The 19900-nt window shown below is 38.3% G+C and overlaps 1 protein-coding gene across 1 annotated transcript in view; it reads left to right on the top strand.

Annotated features, from left to right (window-relative positions):
* Nucleotides 1-18782, top strand: part of abraxas1 (abraxas 1, BRCA1 A complex subunit) — a 20402-nt gene extending 1620 nt beyond the window's left edge. Inside the window, exons 2-10 of the mRNA XM_048610675.1 lie at nucleotides 85-112; nucleotides 632-722; nucleotides 3302-3338; nucleotides 4308-4374; nucleotides 6795-6988; nucleotides 7490-7609; nucleotides 9189-9273; nucleotides 13655-13769; nucleotides 15030-18782. Coding sequence (XP_048466632.1) covers nucleotides 85-112; nucleotides 632-722; nucleotides 3302-3338; nucleotides 4308-4374; nucleotides 6795-6988; nucleotides 7490-7609; nucleotides 9189-9273; nucleotides 13655-13769; nucleotides 15030-15478 — 1186 coding nt within the window. The 3' untranslated portion in view covers nucleotides 15479-18782. The remainder of the gene's footprint in view (nucleotides 1-84; nucleotides 113-631; nucleotides 723-3301; nucleotides 3339-4307; nucleotides 4375-6794; nucleotides 6989-7489; nucleotides 7610-9188; nucleotides 9274-13654; nucleotides 13770-15029) is intronic.
* The last annotated feature ends 1118 nt before the right edge of the window (nucleotides 18783-19900 follow it).

Below are 19900 nucleotides of genomic sequence, written 5' to 3'. Positions count from 1 at the left end.
TTTCAGCTTGCATGATAGAGAGCCTTGAAGAAATTTGTGAAAATTGCAATAACCACAACTTAAACCACAGACGTAATGGAGCAGGGTATACTTCAGTTTGAGGGCTTTTAAGGTATTAGGTTGCAAATATTACCTGTAAGAAGTTGCCAAACTACTTTTTAAATGGATAACATGTCCTCAGTATACCAGCCCACAGTATGGGTGTCAGCTCAGTTGGCTGGATGGCTGATTTGCAATGCAGTGTGATGCCAACAGCAGATCAATTCCTGCACCAGCTGAGGTTACCACAAAGGTCCCACTTTCTCAACCTTGCTGCTTGCCTGAGGTGTGGTGATCACCACCAGTCGTTTCTCTATGAGAGAGAAGCCTTATGGTCCTCTGAGACTATGGCAATTCCTCCTTATTTTACCTAACCTTAATGAGATTGTACTAAAGAATGCATAAAACTTTAATAATTGTCGCAATTGGACTGGTTCAGAAATCACTGGCAGTGCAAGATCCCTCAAATATGCAGCAGCAGTTGAAGGCATTTTGTAGCTAGTTCTCTAGGTTTAAAGGCCCAGTTTTTAGTAACATCTATCAATTGTATGCTGTAACAGAGAATTTATAAATCATTTTCTTTTCTTCACAGGAGGGATTTCTCCTCGGGGAAATCAAAGCTGAAGCAAAAAACAGTATAACTGATTCCCAATTGGATGATATTGAGGTGGTGCACACCATAGGTGAGCTATTTGATTTGCAGTCTGCTTTCCATTGTATTTTCATGGTAAAAGTAGGCAACTTTGTTGCAGTTAAGTGTCATATCTTCAACTAGGATTAGTCATAATTCAGCTTTTTGTAGCAATGTATATTAATTTTGAGGTGTACAAGATGATGAGAGGCATAGATAGAGTGGATAGTCAGAGACTTTTTCCCAGGGCGGAAATGACTATTACGAGGGGGCATAATTTTAAGGTGATTGGAGGAAAGTATAGGGGAGATGTCAGAGGTAGGTTCTTTACACAGAGAGTGGTGGGCGTGTGGAATGCGCTGCCGGCAGTGGTAGTGGAGTCAGATACTTTAGAGACTTTAAAGCGACTCTTGGATAGGCACATAGAGGATAGTAAAATGTAGGGTATGCAGGGTAGTTTGATCTTAGTAGGATAATACGTCGGCACAACATCGTGGGCCGAAGGGCCTGTACTGTGCTGTACTGTCCTATGTTCTTAATTTCAGCTTTTATTAATACAGGCTAGTGCATCCCATGAAGTTCTCACCTTCTTAATCTTAGCTCTCGACTGTGGCGTGGTGACTCTCAGGTTAAACTCACCACCAGTCAGCTGTCTCTAATGAGACAGCAGCTCTATGGTCCTCTGGGACTATGGTGAAAACTACTACAGGCATCTGGAATCAAAATATGTTACATGTGACTGCAGCCTTGACAAGTCAATTCAAGAGATTTTTTTTAAAAAGCTTTCAAAATAAAATCTTTATCTATGGCTGTGACTTTTCCAAAATAAATTTATTGTTGTCTTCTCCAGGCTTAGTCAGTTAGTGCACACTTTTATGTTGATAACTAAAGAGATTAGCAAGTTCCAGTTTTGATTGTGCTCTTTGTTGATCTCAGCTGAGCAGTTGCTTTCGTACTACAAATGGTAATGTTTGTACAGGTGCATCGGAGAAAGAAAGGTGTCTCCTGATGTCAGGATCAAGCTTTGATGTGTGTGCCTCATAGTTAAATCACATATTGTCCTAACAGTCTAGGCTCAGGCATGAAGAACAGCCCCAGATATAGCAGAATATCTGTGGAGTCATGTCCCAATGTGAGACAACAACAGCAACTTCCATTTATAAAATACTATTGTCAGCAAATCAACCCAAACCACTTCAAAGGTATGTTACCAAATAAAACCTACCACCAATTTATATGAGTTATTAGGACAGGCGAGTAAGAGGTAGGTTTTAAAGATTCTCTTAACAGAAGAAAGATGGGGAAATTAGGGAAGGAATTGAGGAGCCGAGGACTACAGATATCAGGAATGTACTAGATGCCGATGTCTGAGGAATGGAACAATTTGAAAATTGGGGTGAAAATTTTAAAATTGAGCCATTGCTGGACTGAAGCCAATCTAGGCGTAAGTCAGTGAGTCTTCATGGAGTATATGGAATATTAGAGCGAGGGAGGACTATGTTGAGGTGCAAAATATCTCTAACATTCCCACTTATGGCCCTGTAGAAAGTTGCTAGTCATGTTGTAATGGAGCCAGTGGAGACAGGAAGAAAGCTTTTGGGGAGAGTCAATCCACCAGTCATTGTTGAGTTACAACAGCTAAGCAAGATTAACATCATTGAAGATTGAAAGACAGATTGTGATTTTGACCTTAATAAGCTGGCACTTTAGGAGACTAGAAAGAGTACTGTAGCTCTGCTTTGCAGTGATATAGATGATATTTTATCTTCCTAGTAGCATCATGTCTAAATTCAATCATAAGACCATATCATGGCTCTAATGAAGTGTAACTTTAATAGTGGAGAGCAGCAGTCCTGTTTATGACTTTGAATTGTAATTTGTTTCATCTACCAGTTGCATTCCTAAATTGCATGATTTTAGAGAATTCATACATTTTCAAAATTTGCTTAAAGCAAATCAGAGCAAATTAGATTCACTGACCTACACCTAGATTGGCTTAAGCCCAGCAATGGCTCAATTTTAAAATTTTCACCCCAGTTTTCAAATTGCTCCATTAAATTTGCTAAAAGCAAATCAGAGTTTTTAGCAACAGCTACACTCCAAGTTTTTTTATTTGAAGTGGGTGTAATGGTTGTGATTTTGATGTAAAATAACCAAACAAGTTGCCCATCAAGTCTCAAACTTCTTATATCCACCTTTCTGCCAGTTCTTGTTATTCCTGTAGTTTGTTGTTTTAACTTGGACTTATAGATCATGGTTAAACAGCAGGTCTCATAAAAGTATCTTTCTAAAAATTAAACATATGTATTTCATATCTACTTTTTAATTTTGTGTGTGGTTAGACATTTGTGAGCAGTGTTGACATTTTCAGAAGGAAAGACTTGATACAAAACCCAACAACCAAAAGAATGCAAAACAACCAGTAACTCATCTAATGTTTCTTGCTGATATTAATTGAGCTCCCTCAATGTAATTGTGAATGGCCTTTAAGGGGAAAGGAAGGAATATTACATATGGAAAACTTTAATTCCCTCTGATTGTTAGTATGTACAGTTTCCCTCCTGGAAGCTAGTATTACATGTGGAAATTATTACTCCCCTCTGAACTTTAATGTGTATTTTTCCCCTCTAGATATACAGAAACATATTCCATGTTACTGGCTATTCAGGTACGTGAGCTCAGTTGATAGCTACTCTCAGTCCTAAGAATTTTGCGACTCTTGCTTCCAGTGGGAATTGCTCAGTCACTTTTCACTTGATTCATGTATGAAAGGTTAATGGAACCAGTACTCCCTCAAGATCTTCTGTTGAGGTTATTAGTAAGTGCAGACTTCATGTGTGGAAATGCTGTTAAATGAAATGAAGTTGGTAATTTTGAAACAAAATCCCTTTGTTTTAGTACTTTAGTGTGCTTTGATGGGAAAACCTGAGTAAAAGGAAATAGCTGGTATATCTATATTAGTCATCGTACTGGCATTCCCTGGTGTCTAGATCAATGCTGTTAAAGGATGAAGGAGAGTTTTGGAGCAACACCAGTTTTCTCTTTTGCACTGTCTCACTTGTACAATGAGGCTGATGTTAATTCATACATCAAACTTAAAATGGGAATTGGGCTTGCCATATCAAATTTGTTACAATGGGATTGAGATTGGCTACAGGCAGCATGAGCCACAGTGCCAGTATTAAGAGGTTTATACAATGGACATCAGTTCAGCTTTCCAAAAAGACACTTTTGGCTATCATATCACAAGAATGGTATTAAATGTTGACAACAGAACTATGAACGACAGACTATGTTGCAAAATGTTTGGAATATGACCAATTCTTAATTGATACTACAGTTAACCTTTGTAATAAATTACTTTAGCCTACGGGTATAATGACACATTTTCACCTTGATAGCATTTTAAAACATAGAAATGGGTCATAGAAATGTCAAATGGGTCATCAATATGTGTTATTGTCTTGTCCACATTACTGAAACTAGCTGAGTTATTACGTAAGCAGTACCAAGTTTTGTAAGTATGGGCATTGTGCCAAAACTAAAACTGAAATTCATACAGTTAGACTGGAAACGAAGATACACGGTGCTTTTTGAATTGAAGTGATGTTACGAATGCTCTATCTGTCTTTTACAGTTTTTATAATTCTGCTGGTGAAGTGGATGAAAGAGCATTGCAGAAAATACTATTAAATCAGGAAAAGGTATTGTCAAGAGCAGTTGATGCAAAATGATCAACATGAAGATTTTTTGTTTGTTTGGCATTTAACAAATATTCATGTTTTAATTTAACATCTGGTTGTACATTTTATGATTTTAAAAAGCTGTCTAGTAATTATTTTGATAAACAAACCACGTGTGGTGAAATTTGGAAAATATCTTAAGTAAGCACCAAACTTTTAACTGATTTAAGCTTAGATGGAATTACTGTAAGAATTCCATGTCTCTGGGTGAGGAGCTACAAATTCTGTAATGATTGGCTGTCTAGCTCAATAACATCGACAATCCTCAGTATTTGCTGTGGCATCAATAATGGGTAGTTTCTAAAATAGCAGTTTGCATAAGAGACTGGCACACTATTCCACATTGAGATTGGTTTACAGATGTTGTAGAAATTATCCTGCCATTAACTCATTTTATAATTCATTTGTATTTTGAGCCAAATGTCAATGCAGTCATCCGGGTTGAAAGTTATCTGATGTTCTTGACTGACAGTCAGTTTAAAGTTTCATTTTGATGTGTGCTATTTTATGGCATCTGCTTGTCTACAAATAGTGCCACAGTCACAGCAAATTACATATTACAATTCAAGCAGAATAATGTTAGCAATGCTGGACTTTGATAGTTGTAGTGGCTATTAAGGAATGTCGCCTTTGATTTCGGTCTTGATGACTTGTTGAGTGTGTTGCTAAAATTCTCACCTAATTGGCTGAGTATAACAGTTTTATTTGCAGTCAGGAATTAGTGTGGCTTCACAATCTTGTTCTTGGTGATATGCAATGAATGGAATTCTTTAGCTTTCACCTGGTATGTTGTATCTTTAATAAATTTAGGCCAGTTTGTTACGAATATATAGTTTGTTTTTCCTGAAACGGTTAAGAGCTATTAATAACAGCTTTAAGTTAATCAGGATGTGCCATGTGATCTTGCTGTACAATATCAATTTGACACCCTCATACAACACACGGTGTAATATGTGATTTGGGTCTGCGGGAAAGTCTTTGTCTCCAGTGATGGGGCATGTATTTCTCTGAAAACAGCAACTTCCCTTAAACTAATTGAACTGCCTTTGGATAACCCTTGGCAGTTTTTTTTTTGGGAAAATTTGTGGAAGGTCACATCAACCAATATGAAACAGATATGGAAGAGAGGATTTGATTCAACACCAGTTGGTGACTGGAATGCTAACTTGTGTTGCCTGATTCAATTTAACTTTAGGCTACACTTTATGTTTTGAAATATTTTAATTCTTAAATTGTAGTTTTACAGGGCCCAGGTGTTGTACTAAAATCATTGTTTAGATTACCTGATGAAAATTGGACTACCACTGCTCCAAATTTTTGAATTATGCATATGACTGAAAGGTTCATGTCTCCTGAGTATCCAATATCCTGTCCAACCGTTAATGTTAGAGAAAGGTTCCCAATTGTATATTTTGGTTTCTATGACAAACCTAGACTTCATTGGCAGTTTTGAAGATATTTTCTCTCCTAAATTTCCTTCCATTTTTAATTCCCATTCATCTCATTTCCAGCCAAGATCTGATAGCGCACTTTTGCAGTTGACCAAGAGAACCAGTTTTTAGATCAGTTGAGGATACATTACAGACCCACAACATCTATGAAAAGGGCAAGAATTTCAAATTTAGTTTGAATCCTGCCTATGCTGATGGATAAAATTCTTCAATTTATTAACGTTGAGGACCTTTTGTTTCGAAACAGCTTTTAGTGGCATGGGGTCAGAGCACAAGACCATGTTGCCCATAATGTGGCACTACTTGGGAGTAAACCTATGACATTCTCAGGATGCAGTTAAAGCAGTTGTTGTAATTGTACCAAATGAGCTGTAGTTCACATCAGACACTGTATCCCATGTGAGAGTGCCTAGTTTTGCAATATGAAGCCTAAAGTAGATAGTGTTACCTTTTGAAGCTTTGATGTGAAATGAATCAAAAATAATGCTCAAAATTTTTGAGACATTTAATTATAACCAAATTTTCCTGCACTGTTTGTTTCAGGGAATCTTAGATCCATAAGTAAATGCTATTGAAGTTTTAATTGAGATTTGTTGAATTATACTGTGATATGTGCAGTGGCTTGGTTAATTGCTGTGTACCCCATGCATGCAGGTAGTTAATAGCTAGGTGGCATGTGTAGTGGTAATTAAAGATTGACATAGGTGCAGGTAGTTAACTGTCAGGTGACTTACATATGTTTAGTTAACTGGTTGATAAGGGTGAAAGTAGTTAGCTGCTGAGGACCATGTTTTGTTATTGAGTCAATCGTCATAATAACAGCTTCTTTGGTAAAAGACTTAAATTTCAAAAGTGATTGTTGTTCCACACTTACCCATTTTTTAACCTGGGTCTAGATCTAAATTTTACTTGTACTTTTTCCCCCCTTAGAATGTAATTGGTTGGTATAAATTCAGACGTAACACAAATCAGACCATGACATTCCGAGAACGTCTCCTTCACAGGACCCTTCAGAAGCATCTGAAAAACCAACAGCTGGTGTTCTTTCTCTTTACTAGCAAGTTAAGCAGAGAGAATGGCTCCACACACAGTCTGGAATATACACTGTATAAACCCCAGGGAAGGTAAGCAGTACCCAGAGTATTTTTTTCATAGAATGCCTGCAGTATGGAAGCAGGCCATTCATCCCGTCGAGTCCACACTGACCCTGCGAAGAGCATCCCATCCAGACCTACTGCCCACCCTATCCTATCCCTGTAATCCAGCATTTCTCATGTCTAACCCACCTAGCCTGCACATCCCTGGACACTATAAGCAATTTAGCATGGTCAATCCACCTAATCTGCACATCATTGCACTGTGGGTGGAAACTGGAGTACCTGAAGAAAACCCAAGTAGACACGGGGAGAATGTACAGACTCCACACAGACAGTTGCCCGAGGGTGGAATTGAACCCAGGTCCCTGGCGTTGTGAAACAGCAGTGCTAACGACTGAGCCACCATGCCGCCAAACAGTGTTATGAGCTGGTACAAGTTTGGGAAACGTAGCAAATGTAAAACATTTTACAGGCCATTTTTAAAATAACTTTGAAGTCTAATATTTATTTTGTTCTTTTCAAATTTAGTTTTATTGAGCGAATACCTGTATCCGTTACCAATCTAGGAATGTCTGAACAACAAGACTATAAAACGTTTTCTGGACCAAGTAGTGCAGGAGGCTATAGTCGCGCAATGAAGAAACACAGGTAGAAAACACAACTGATCTTGTACTGTCTACTGTGGTAACTAACAAAGATACTGTGGAATATGACCCTACCACTTCAGGTATTTGTTAGAGGGTGGGGAGATGTGAAAGTGAAGTAAATATTAACATTATGTTGGCAACTGTCAAGTGACCAATCTAAATAACACCATTTTTCCTTCATAATTTGGATCAAATATTAAGACTGACACAGAGCTGCATTTTTTGTTATAGTTTCATAGTTATAGTTACATTCAGAATGCACTGAGCAGACAGAATTTCTGAAATTCTGTTTTTAAAAAATGTGCTTGCAAATTGTGGAATGAATCTTCTGTCACCACATACGATCTCCGGAATCTCCAATAGTACATGCAATTCTTCTGAGTCTGTACTGTTTGGTCTGCTGTGTATTGGTGAACCAGAAACTGTGTTGCTGCCATCATCTGGATGCAGCCAGTTTGATCATTTTTAAATTTTGATTTACTGGATAACTTTATTTGATAAGCTTGAAATATGATAGCTGCTCCAAATTTAAATCAAATTGTGTTGAAAATATTTTTTTGAAAAGAAACATTTTCAAAACTAATTGAGCAACATGAAATTTTTATGGTTTAGCAAGTCTTCATTTCTGGCCTATTTGCCCAAGTTGGAACTCTTGACTATTTTATGCTTTATCCTTTTTTAATCAATAAACACAGATGAAGGATTTAGGTCCATGAAACAGGACATCCCATGATTGAGAAGAATAAAAGGAGACTTAAATTAGAAAGCATTGATCGGATTGACAGAGTTTAAGTTTTAAAAACTTGGAAGTCTTGACGGATATCTCGCCATTTGAAAATTCAAAAAAAGTTATGCATTGTTCTATCTGCTCAAAAGCCATCTCTGATGAGCAGTTTAAGTATGTCACCAAAATGACAAGTAACTGAGATGAATTAGGTAGTCATTGAATTGTGTTTCTTCCCAACAATTTTCAAAGGTGTTGTGGAAATCTGAATATTGTCAGAATTTATGCATTACTTAATTGTATATGTAGTTATGTAAATGACAGTGTAAAGAAGTATATGGTGGAAAGAAACCTGCAAATGGATTGTAATTGGTACATATAATCAAAACATAGTGGCAACTCTGTGACATTCTGAGCAGAATTCAGCATGACGTGATGTGCATTTGAAGTGTCTTGGAACAAATATGACGCAGTGCAGAAGGCATGGAGAAATAGCAATTATTCAAGTCCAGAGGAACATTTAACGTCGTGTTAGGCATCAAGGCTGTGTCAAACTTAATTTCCACTTGTGGGAGCGATCACTGATGCTGAGCCAGAGCCAACATCTAGTGTAGAGCTGAAATATATCACAGTTGGGTGTTTAGATTGATCAAAACATTTCCCCTAGTTGTTGAGGGGGTTGGGGGTGGAATCCCATGTTGGCTCCATTATTTGTTCTCCTTTTATCAATAAACTATCACTTGTCCTAGTATAGTAGTGACACAGTCATAAAATCAAAGATTTTTGAAGGATGGACTTGAAAGACGGATAAGATAAATTGGAATGAATGTGAGTGATATTTTTCTTCTCCTTACAGACTTGTGTTTTTTGATCAAGAAGGCTCTTTAAAAGAGGTTCAGAGAATTAAAGGAATATATGGTACACTGCAGGAAGAATTGAAGGTAACTGGAACATTAATCATAGACTTATTGTACTGTACTGTTCCATCAGTTGCAGTTCTAGGGCTGGCTGTAAATACTGATGCTTTTGTTGTCTAATGTTGTTTCACTGTTAACTGGTAATTCGTATGAAATTCTATTGTTCCATTTACAATATGCAGTATAATTTAAAATATATCCAGGGTTGTCCAACTGTTAATACCCTCTTTGCATTCACCATTCAGTATGAAGTATATGGCGATTGGAATTAATTTTGTTCAATGTTAAACTGAGATATTCAGTCTCTGTCTTTTACAGTCTTCTGAAGTGGACTTTCCACTCCAGGGCTACTGTCTTATGACATATGACATCTTTTCTGTACCCAGTCTAGTTTAAGAATGTAGGATAAGAATGACATCAATCACATTCCTCAGAGACAGTTATGACTTTTATGATTCAGACATATCAGTATACACCAAAAACAATTAGTGATAAAGATGCAAAGAATAGCCCTTTGATGGCTCAACTTTTTTAATAGGAATGTGGGCTATTCAATCCTTCGAGTCTGTTCTCCTCATCCTCCTCCTCCTGCCATCCACCACCCATGTGATAACGGCTGATTTCTGTTTTAATTCCATGCACCTGGTTCCATATCTGTTTGTCTTTAGCATTCTTCATATCGTGTTTCCTAACTCCTTTTCTGAATATCCTGGCCCCAAATTTAGCAATATGTCTCCAGACTTGTCACCAGCCCCACAGATAAGGATATTTCCAATTACCAGGCCATGGTAAGTTAGCTAATTTCAGCTAGGTCAGTGCTTAAAGTGCTACCCTTGACCTTATTGTTTGCAGGAAGAAAGAATTGGTTTGGGTAGTATGGAAGGAGAAATAAGTAACTTCACGCTAACAAAAACCACAAAAGTAGGTAGTAAAGCAATTCTCAACAGCACTGTGGGGGGGAAAAATGGCCATCTGGTTCAGCAGAGAAATTAGTTTTCTGCAAGTCCCTTTCACAGATTTGCTGTGTTCTTCAAAAGCATTTCCAGCTTTTCTATAGGCCTGAGCAATTTTGGATATCCAGGCATGGGAAGACAGAAAGCAGAACACACAAGTTCACCAATTCAGTGCCACTTTATTTAGAATCATAGGAACATACAGCACAGAAACAGACCCTTCAGTCCAACTCGCCCATGCCGACCAGATATCCTAAACAGCTGTAGTCCCATTTGCTGGCATTTGGCCCATATATCTCTAAACCCTTCCTATTCATATACCCATCCAGATGCCCTTTAAATGTTGTTATTGTACCAGCCTTCACCACCACCTCTGGCAGCTCATTCCATATAGGCACTCCCTTCTACATGAAAATGTTTCGCCTTAAGTCCCTTTTAAATCTTTCCCCTGTCACCTTAAACCTATACCTCCTAGTTTTGAACTCCCCTACCCTGGGGAAAAGACATTGCCGTTCACCCTATTCATGTCCATCATGATTTTGTAAACCACTTTGAGGACCCCCCCCCAGCCTATTCGACCTCTCAATAGAGCTCAAACCCTCCAACCCCAGCAACATCCGTGTAAATCTTTTCTGAACCCTTTCAAGTTTCACAAAATCATTCCTATTGATTCTGACTTCCCGTTTTAGGGTAACGCTTCTGCTTTTCACTGGACGTCATGGCAGGAAACGGGTTGGCAAAAGTGGTCAAGGATCTAACATAATGGATCTTCCTGTCCTGCTCTGCCTAACCGACTACCACCTAAAATGTCAAAGAACATGACATTATAAAACTATAGACCATAGGGAAAATCAGGAACATTGATTTTAACATTTTCTGTCAGGTAGCTAAAAGCAGGAAGCGTGGGAGGACCTTCTTCTCTCCCCCCCCCCCCCCCCCGCCGAGTAGTTGAAGCTGAAATGAATAAATTTGATGCACCATGAAAAGAAAACATTGAAATGTATCACTGAATTAATCACTCCAATGGACTCCCACCATATATCCTGGGGCACAGCCAGAAACTCCTATTTCAATCGAGCTAAGCCTCTGTTTGCTCTACCAAAACCAGCGTAGAGGGACTGCTGGCATTGGAAGTTCCTACTGACTTGGCTGAAATATTGTTTGACACTTGTTTGCAGATGAGATGTGCCGGGCACAAGAAAGAAGCAAGCATGCACCAGCACAGCAACTCAGCTTAGTCTTCTTTAAGAAAATACGGTAGTGGCCTGAAGAAGCGTTTTGCGGAAGGAAGCAGGCACACATTCATGCCAGCAACACGCTGGCAATACTGCTTTTCCAACATGTCATCCAGTTCCAGCTATCGTGCCTTTAATTTAAAATCCTAGTTTTGTTTCCAGTTCTGAGGTGTCTTTCCCTGTCCTCTCCAACAACATGGGATTGGCCAACACGTATGGGAATAAACATCAAGGCAGAAAGTGGGTGAGGGAGGAAGATAGATGACATAGGAAGGTAAAGCAGTACTTGTACTTTTTAAAATCAAGTCTATTGTGTTCACTGTTCACAATGCAGACTCCTCTATATTGGCAGGACCAAACACAGATCAGTGGCCACTTTATAGAACACCTCTGCTCTCCCTGCAAAAATGATCCTGACCTTACAATCACTTGATATTTAAATAAAACATTTTGCTTTAATGCTCATAGTTCTGTCCTAGACCTGCGGCAGTGGTCCAACGAAGCCCAACGAAAGCAAGAGTAACAGCACCATATTATCTGATTAGGCATATTACAACCTTCAGGACTCCACACTGAGTTCATAAATTCAGAGCATGAATTCTGTCCTCCATTTTGAGTACCATCATCTCCTTGCATCTAAAAATCATGGATTCATTCTTGGTAGTGACCTATTACCTGTTCACTATTTCTTATCTATTCTCCCATCACTCTCTACTACCATTAGCACTCCCTTTGCCTATTGATCTGCAGCATCTTTGTCATCCAGTCAACTTGTTGCTCGTCCCCCTTTCTCCACAGCATACAATCTATCACTTTTCCAGCCCTCTTTGATTCTAAAGAATGGTTATATTAGACTTGAAACATTAACTGTTTCTCTGTCCACAGATGCTGCCAGACCTGCTGAGTTTCTTCAACACTTTTTTTTAATTTCAGATTGCCAGTATCTGCGGTTCATAAATTGGGATTGAAAGATTGGGAGTAGATTTGTCAGTCATTAGTCTTGGGTCAGGTTCATTAGCTACATTGTGGGTAATCTTAAACAAGAACCAGGAGGAAGTTGGGGAGAATCTTTTGTGAGGCACAATGTGATCAAGAATGCACTTTCTGAAAGCAGGGGAAGGGAGAGAAGCAAATTCAGTATTCATTTGCAAAAGGAAATTGAATATATACTTGAAAAGAAAACAAATTATAGGAGGAAACAAAATAAAAGACTAATTATATCAAAGAGTCTGCACAAGCACAAATGGACCAAATGGTCTCCTATTCTGCAAAATTGTGATTCTATGTCAGTTGTATTGATGTGTAGGAATGAAAAGCAATTACTTAGATTGGATATTGAGCCATTAAGCCTATGAACTTAAATGTATGGTTTTAATTCATAACGGGCGACCAAAACTGCACATAACTCTAGCTGTGCTCCAGTTGCAGCCAAATATGCATTTTGCTCAAATGTATAGTTTACTATTATACTCTATGCTCTTGTTCTTTTTAATTACTTTACTCATCTGGATATTTCTACTGTACCGCTAGGAAATTTTGCATTTGAACCTCTGGTTCTCACTGTGTATAGTCTTTCCATTGAATGTGTTTTCATGTTTTTCTCTCACCTTACCCTTATTCAATTGCATATTCTGCTCATCAGCCGATTTCACAAAGCTGTTTTTCGTCTTAAAATCTCTTGGTTCATCTTTGTGTTTGCCAAACCACCTGCTTGAGTATTGTCAGTAATTATTTTTTACAGAACATTTAAAATTTCATCTTTTTGCTTATTTGCCTGTATAGATTGTGTCTCGGATCTGACTAGTTTTTGCTAATCACATGACCATAATGCATTGTTTTTCACACATGGCTGTCATTTTTTGCTCCCAAACTCAGCTGGCCTGTCACTCCAGCTGAATCTCTCTCCTTCCCAGACTTGGGTACAAATGCTACTTACTCCTTCGTATGAAAACAGCAGAAAGATACATAATCTTTAGCAGAGCGAGTTGATGACAAAGTGGAATAAAAGAGATAGTGATATAATAATCAAGATCAATAAAAAAAAGACAAATCCTCAAATTCACGAAATATAACTATATATATTTGTCCGTGCGATTGACCATGCAAGACATTTGAAATGCTATTTTTGCTTTAGGTATGCATTTTTGTTCAAGAACTTTCAACTTGTATGGATAATAAATTCCACATTTTCGTTACTTAAATCCCACCTTGTCATAGACCACTTGTTTAAAGGTAGAAGAAAGTGAACGCTCAGTGGAATGTTTGCTAAGTGATGTGCAACGACTCAGGAAAATGGTATCTGAGAAGAAAAGGCTGTGCACACTGATTCCAGGTAGGAACTAAGAACTGGTCAGTACTGGTCCACATATTCTAGCATACAGCTTCCTGAATTTTTTCTCATTGTCACCCCATTTTAATGTGTCAGGCTTCATGTGACAAGACCAATATTTCCACAGTCTGGTTGTGGCCGCAGTTGAGCCTCCGAACAACTATAATGTTGTTCCTACCAACATAAAAGCATCAATATTTAAAGGGGTGTATACTGTCAAAATTCCGTCTGAGTTCCATGGCCAACATTGTCATGGACCTCACAACTAACAGTCTCTTCTCGCACAATGTATCATTTTTAAAAGTATTAGAAGTTAATAACAGAGGTTGGAGCTTTCAAAAAGAAGTTAAGTTTATGATAAGAAACCTGAAACAGAAACTAAAGTTAAATCCAAGACAGTGCAGAGTGTTGTCTTCCTAGAATAGAGTAAGGCTATGTATCCATATTATAGCTCGAGCACTAGAAATTTATGTTCGCTCCTTTACAGCTGTTTATTGACACAGATGAGTAGACCATAAGGGAATTTTTTTCATGCAGTGTTAAATAAAATTTGAAAGCTCATGAGGATAAATAATGCACTTTTCACACACTAATGAGCTTCATGTGTGCTGCCTATTAGAATACTGTAGGATATTATGAATGGTCATGGTCATACATGATGCATTTACCTCTCATTTGTACTGAAGTAGAAAAAGTATTAGAATTAACTTACCATTTGGGTTTTGGTATTTTAACTGCTCTAAGCCAGGGTAAAATTGGGGCTACTACTGCTAATTCCAGCAACCCCAAGTTCGGGAAGCTGAATAATTAGACAATACTGTGGATTGCTATTCAATAACTTCTACTTATGAAGCTTGTAACCTTAGATGGAGACAATGTTAGACTTGGTTCTAATGGGTTGAGATGATTGATTAGCCTGCCAACAATTGCGTATAAAGAAAGGCCACTTGTGCAGATTCCCAGAATGCTGCTTGGCAACATTTAAGAAGCATCAGGATGAGCACTTAAAAGGCTATGGACCGAGTGCAAGTAAATGGGATTGGTATAGTTTGGTGTTTACTGGTCGGGATAGACATGGTGGGCTGAAGGGCCTCTTTCTCTCCTGTATGACGCACACTATGACCTGATTTGGGACTTCAGGGGAAGGTAGTGAAAGGAAGAAATATAAAATTGCATCTTTAATGGATTTACAACTATTTTTTTCAATAGTTTATATTGGCATTAATGCAAATGTATTTACATTTTTCTATGTTTTAACTACAGGAGAGAGACAGAATCATGACTTGGTAGAAAAGAACATACACTTGTGTCAGGCTTTGAAGAAAGCTTTCCCAAACTCAAAACTTTTACAGTCTGTGTCAATTACCAGAGATGGTCAAGTAGTGCCGGTCCAGTGTCACAATGAAGATAATAGGGTGAACGTAAAGGACACTTTCACTCGGGTCTCAGCCAAAAGTATCCATACGTCATCCTCAGAAAGGGCTAATGCTTCTGGGATTACGTGTAAACGGAAGGCAAAAAACTGTCTTAATCGCCTAAGTCGGGGTAAGAAACGGAGGACAGTCTGGCCAAAGCTCAGGAGATCAGCAAGTAAAGACAGTGAGGACAGTGAAAATGATTTGGTGAACAGACTGACTGGATCAGAGAATGAAGGGGATGTGCTGGATCAGTACAGCAATGATTTAGCGCCTTCAGCTTCACCAACATTCTGAACTTTCCAGACACTTGGACCTGAAATGCAATAAAGCAATTCCCACTTGTGAAATGCAAAGTGCCAAATCTTTTTCCGTACATATACTGAAAAGGATGTTCGCGTTTCTTCAGATGGAAAGCATGTTGCAACTTAGAGAGGAGGAAAGTATTTTGCTTTTTTTAAAAATCGTGGTGATTTAACCTTGTTTGAGACATCCGATAGCTATACTGAAGGCCTAAATGATTTTAATATTTTTGCAGAATCAATGCACCTATGGTGAGGTTAAAACATGGTTTAGAATACCGTTGTTTCACTTTTTGTGCCTGGAATTAAATTTCTCTTCTCTTCTGCCCTTAGACTTTGAAAAGCAGTTGTTTTCTGCTTTTTTTTTAAACTCTTTCCTCGACTTTGACATCCAGCTTTCATACTGTGCACTCCAGGTCACTCGATAAACTTCTCTCAATAAATGCCTAAAATGGAGCCTCTTATCGAGTGGTCATCTAAGACGAGTAGGTAGTTTCTTCAAGTTTGAAACATTGGTTGGGGGAGATGCAGCAAGGGTGAAACCATTGTTCTGTTAAATAGTAAGTAAGCACGAGTCAAAACTAAACTACAGATTGTAAGGTAAATAAATGCAAACCTAGGTTTTTTTAAGTTTGTAGGGTCAGATATGCAAAGTCATACTTTAGAAAAAAAATTACTATCTCATGCACATCTACAAACAACCCAAGCTCAGGCTAATTTTCAAGTGTAAAACAGATTTGATGCTGACTTGACAACTCTGTTGAAGCCTATAGCAATGGCTGCTGTTGGAAACCGATGTTCAAAATTGAGGTTTAGATATTGCGGATACAAGTGAAGCTCACTGCTGATGAATCCCAAAGTGCTTCATGAGGGTAATCGGACAAAACTTATCAGCCAAAGAACATGGTCAGACAGCTGACCATAAGCTGAATGAAAGAAGTAACTTTTAAAAGAGTAAGACAATGGTAAAGATATATAGGAAGAGGATTCCCGAGCTAGGCCTAGATTAGATATATCTCGCTGTATTTTGGAAATAAAGTGGGTTTAAGAAGGTGTAGAATTGGAGGAAGACCGGTTTCAGGATTGTAGTGTTGGAGGAGATTGGGTGGGTGAGAATTTAACAAATGCTTTGCTGGGCCAAGAGTCACTGCACATCAGGTGCACGATTATGGAGTTGTATTTTTGATGGAGAGCATTTGGGGTCAGAAGTTCAGGTTCAGATAGAATGGAGAGGTTATGAACAGTTTGGTTCAGCCTGAAGCATTCGCAAAAGCTGGGAAGAAATCAATAGGTAGAGAGCACATTTTCTTACAATGACCAAAAGTTATGACTTCAGTCTTCAATTTGAGGAAATTTGGCTAATCAGGATTGGTTGTCAGCACAGAGTGGCGCATTGAAAGCTGGTGAGGTAGTGCTGGTTACTCCCAGTATATATGTGCAGTATGACATGTTTTTGATGTTATTAAGGTATGTAGAGCACTAATCATCTGACTACAGACTGTTACTGTCCTGCTTAACAGTTACGGAGAAAGAATAGAAAAGAACAAATAAAGGACTGACATTTATTAAGGAAGCAATGGTGGTATTGCTGTAGAGCTGGCTATATCTTTAAAATTGTGTGTGGTCATAGACTTTAATGGCCTAATTTCAAACTGTAGTAATAAAATGGAACAGTGTATTAGAACATGATATAGGTTGGACAAACTGCTCTCGACAATACATGTAATAATAGCAGCTTCAGTACTCCATCAATGTCCCAGCAACAATAGCAGATCTCAGTTCCACAGACCATTGACAGAGTGAGGACATCTCTTATGACTGCACCCATTGCTGCTTTAAAAGCTGAAAGATACAAATGTTAAGATGCAGTCATAGATGATTGCCTCAATGGAGAAGTTTTGTCGGCAAGTTCTGAGAGGTCAGAGATGGTCACTTCTGTATTTATTTAGATAACTGAGTATCAGCTGGAGGGACTCTCCAGCGCAATGTGCTAGCATCAGTGAGGCTTGAGCAAAAGAAGTTATGGTTCATCCTAGACAGATAGATAGTGCTTTATCACCCATTTTCTAGATATGAGGGGCACTTAATTACAGAAAATTGAGCCACTTAAGTTTTGTTCTGCATTCTATTAGATCATGCTGGTCCATACTCAATTTGTGTGCCTGTGATTTAACATTTAACACCCATACTTAATGATCTCTCTTTCTCAGTTTTGGCATTGTTGACTGAGCATCCAGTCTTTTGTGTGGGAGAGAATTCCAAATTTTGTCAGCCTGATTTTCAAATGTACTAGCCCTGCAAGGCTGCAGCATCACTTCACTTTGGAATTCAAACCCTTGAGATCAATGATTGAAATTAAAATCCCACTGCCACTTTTAATTAAAAAGTAGCGCACAAGTACAAAAAGTATTGTGTATGTAGACTTCTAAATTCCTTTGCACCTTTTTGCACTGTTTCAAAAACATGACAATTTATCATCCTTGATCCTAGGTGGATGGCCTTACAATTTCCATTTGATCGACAGCTTCCAAAGTTTTTTCCCCTTCCTCCTCCCATCTACACAATACCTGTGTTGGCTGACTGTGTTATCAACAAACCTGTTTGTATAGCTCAGTATTCCTTTATTCAAGTCACTCATGTTTGTGGTGAAAATTAAGGACTGTCTACACGTCCCTGGGCAACATCATGTGCCATCCCAGTGAATTAAGTGCCAGAAGAAGTCAATCACATAAAATGTGGCCGCAAATCAAATTCATGTCACTATTCTATCAAATGAATGATGATGTGACCAGCATAGCACGTTCATGTACACTATCTGTGCATGCCCTGAATACAACCACTTTGGGAAACAGCCTGTGCTGTTGACTGTTGTAACTAGCATCAATGGTCTTTTAAATTCTAATTTGGTCACTAAGTTTGTGCAGAAACCTTCAAAAGATGTTCGTATTACCACTACTGAGCATTGTTGTGTTGGTGGAATCCTAAACAAATTCCCTCACCAAAATTCCTGAAGGTCTGGTTGTTACCAGATGATAGGAATATACCATAATTGATCCCCAACTGCAGAAAAGTTAAGCCCACCTGTATTTTTGTGTATTTTCTTCATGCCAGGTTAATATCAACCCCAGCCCCATCTCCATAGTTACCCCGATCCTGAAGTGTGGAGCTGCAAGTGTACATAACCATGTCATCAATATTCCCTTGTGTAATACTGTTGAAAATGTACCACTGTATCAAGTAAAGCCAGTGTGTAATTTTTCCCCTTTACAAAAAAATAAACATTTATACTTTAGATGTTACATTCTTTTTTCCTGTCATTCTGTAGTCTGTTTAATTGTAATGGCATGTTCATTTGCAAGAACTGATCTTTCAAATAGCCTTTTGCATGTTACTACACTCTGTTCAAGACATATTTACGAATCCGATAGCCTGTCTAGAGTGATAGTCTCTCGTAGGCTGCAAACTCTATTGTGGTAATACACAGATTTGTAGCACCTATCACTAGTCTTTGTTGTTTACAAACAACTCTGTTCCTTCAATGTTCCAGCACTTAGACAATTCATGTCATCCACTACTCATAAGTAGTTCACATTTCTACTTGAGTACCTTTAAATTACATCGAAGTGGCGGTAGCAAGTCATGTGCTTTTGGAAAAATAATTTACATGAAAAACATGTTCTTGTGTTAGATATAACATTCATTCAAGGAAATTAAGTATAAAACTTATGCGATAATAAGACTGTAATCTGTTAGTCATAATTATTTGTTGTTAGTAGCTCTATATATCTCCATACAGAACAAGGTTTTGAAGCTCATTTAACAAGGGCTGTTTGTAGGTAAATGAGGTACTCATTTTAAGAAATTGATAAATTGGGTGATTGTCCAAAACCACTTTGTCATCAAAGACCTCAAGCTGGTGGTCTACACAGCAGCAGCAGTGTCACTAACACTTCTGTGTGCGTTAATGAACAGCCAACATCTTCAATCCTGAAGAGATGGCACCAGTGATGTATCTGCAAAATACTGCAAATTCACAGAATACGCGTTCCAATATCAGTGTTCTCTTTCAGACCAATAAGCCCAGCATGGTCTGATTGATTGATGAAGCAGCAGCACTCTGAAAGCTGGTGATTTCAAATAAACCTGTTGGACTATAACTTGGTGTCGTGCAACTTCTAACTTTCTGGAATAAACTGTTTCCTGAAATGAACAAGAAGCTGTTAAAAAGGATTTAAAAGCAATGTGCCAATTAACCATCCCTGATGAGTCAAAGCAACACAAGTTGTTTCCTGGGAGAAAGAAGGTAACGATTGCTTGATAACTTACTGCCTGTAACCAAAGGGCAACTAAGACTGCCTGCATAAGTAATGTTCTGAGGTGAAGGGGTTAATGGCAGTATGTTTTGAATAGACAGCTA

The sequence above is a fragment of the Rhincodon typus genome, chromosome 1 (genome assembly GCF_021869965.1).
Source record: "Rhincodon typus isolate 14 chromosome 1, sRhiTyp1.1, whole genome shotgun sequence".
NCBI classification, from domain to species: Eukaryota; Metazoa; Chordata; class Chondrichthyes; order Orectolobiformes; family Rhincodontidae; genus Rhincodon; species Rhincodon typus.
This window is presented reverse-complemented; position numbering and strand designations above follow the sequence as displayed.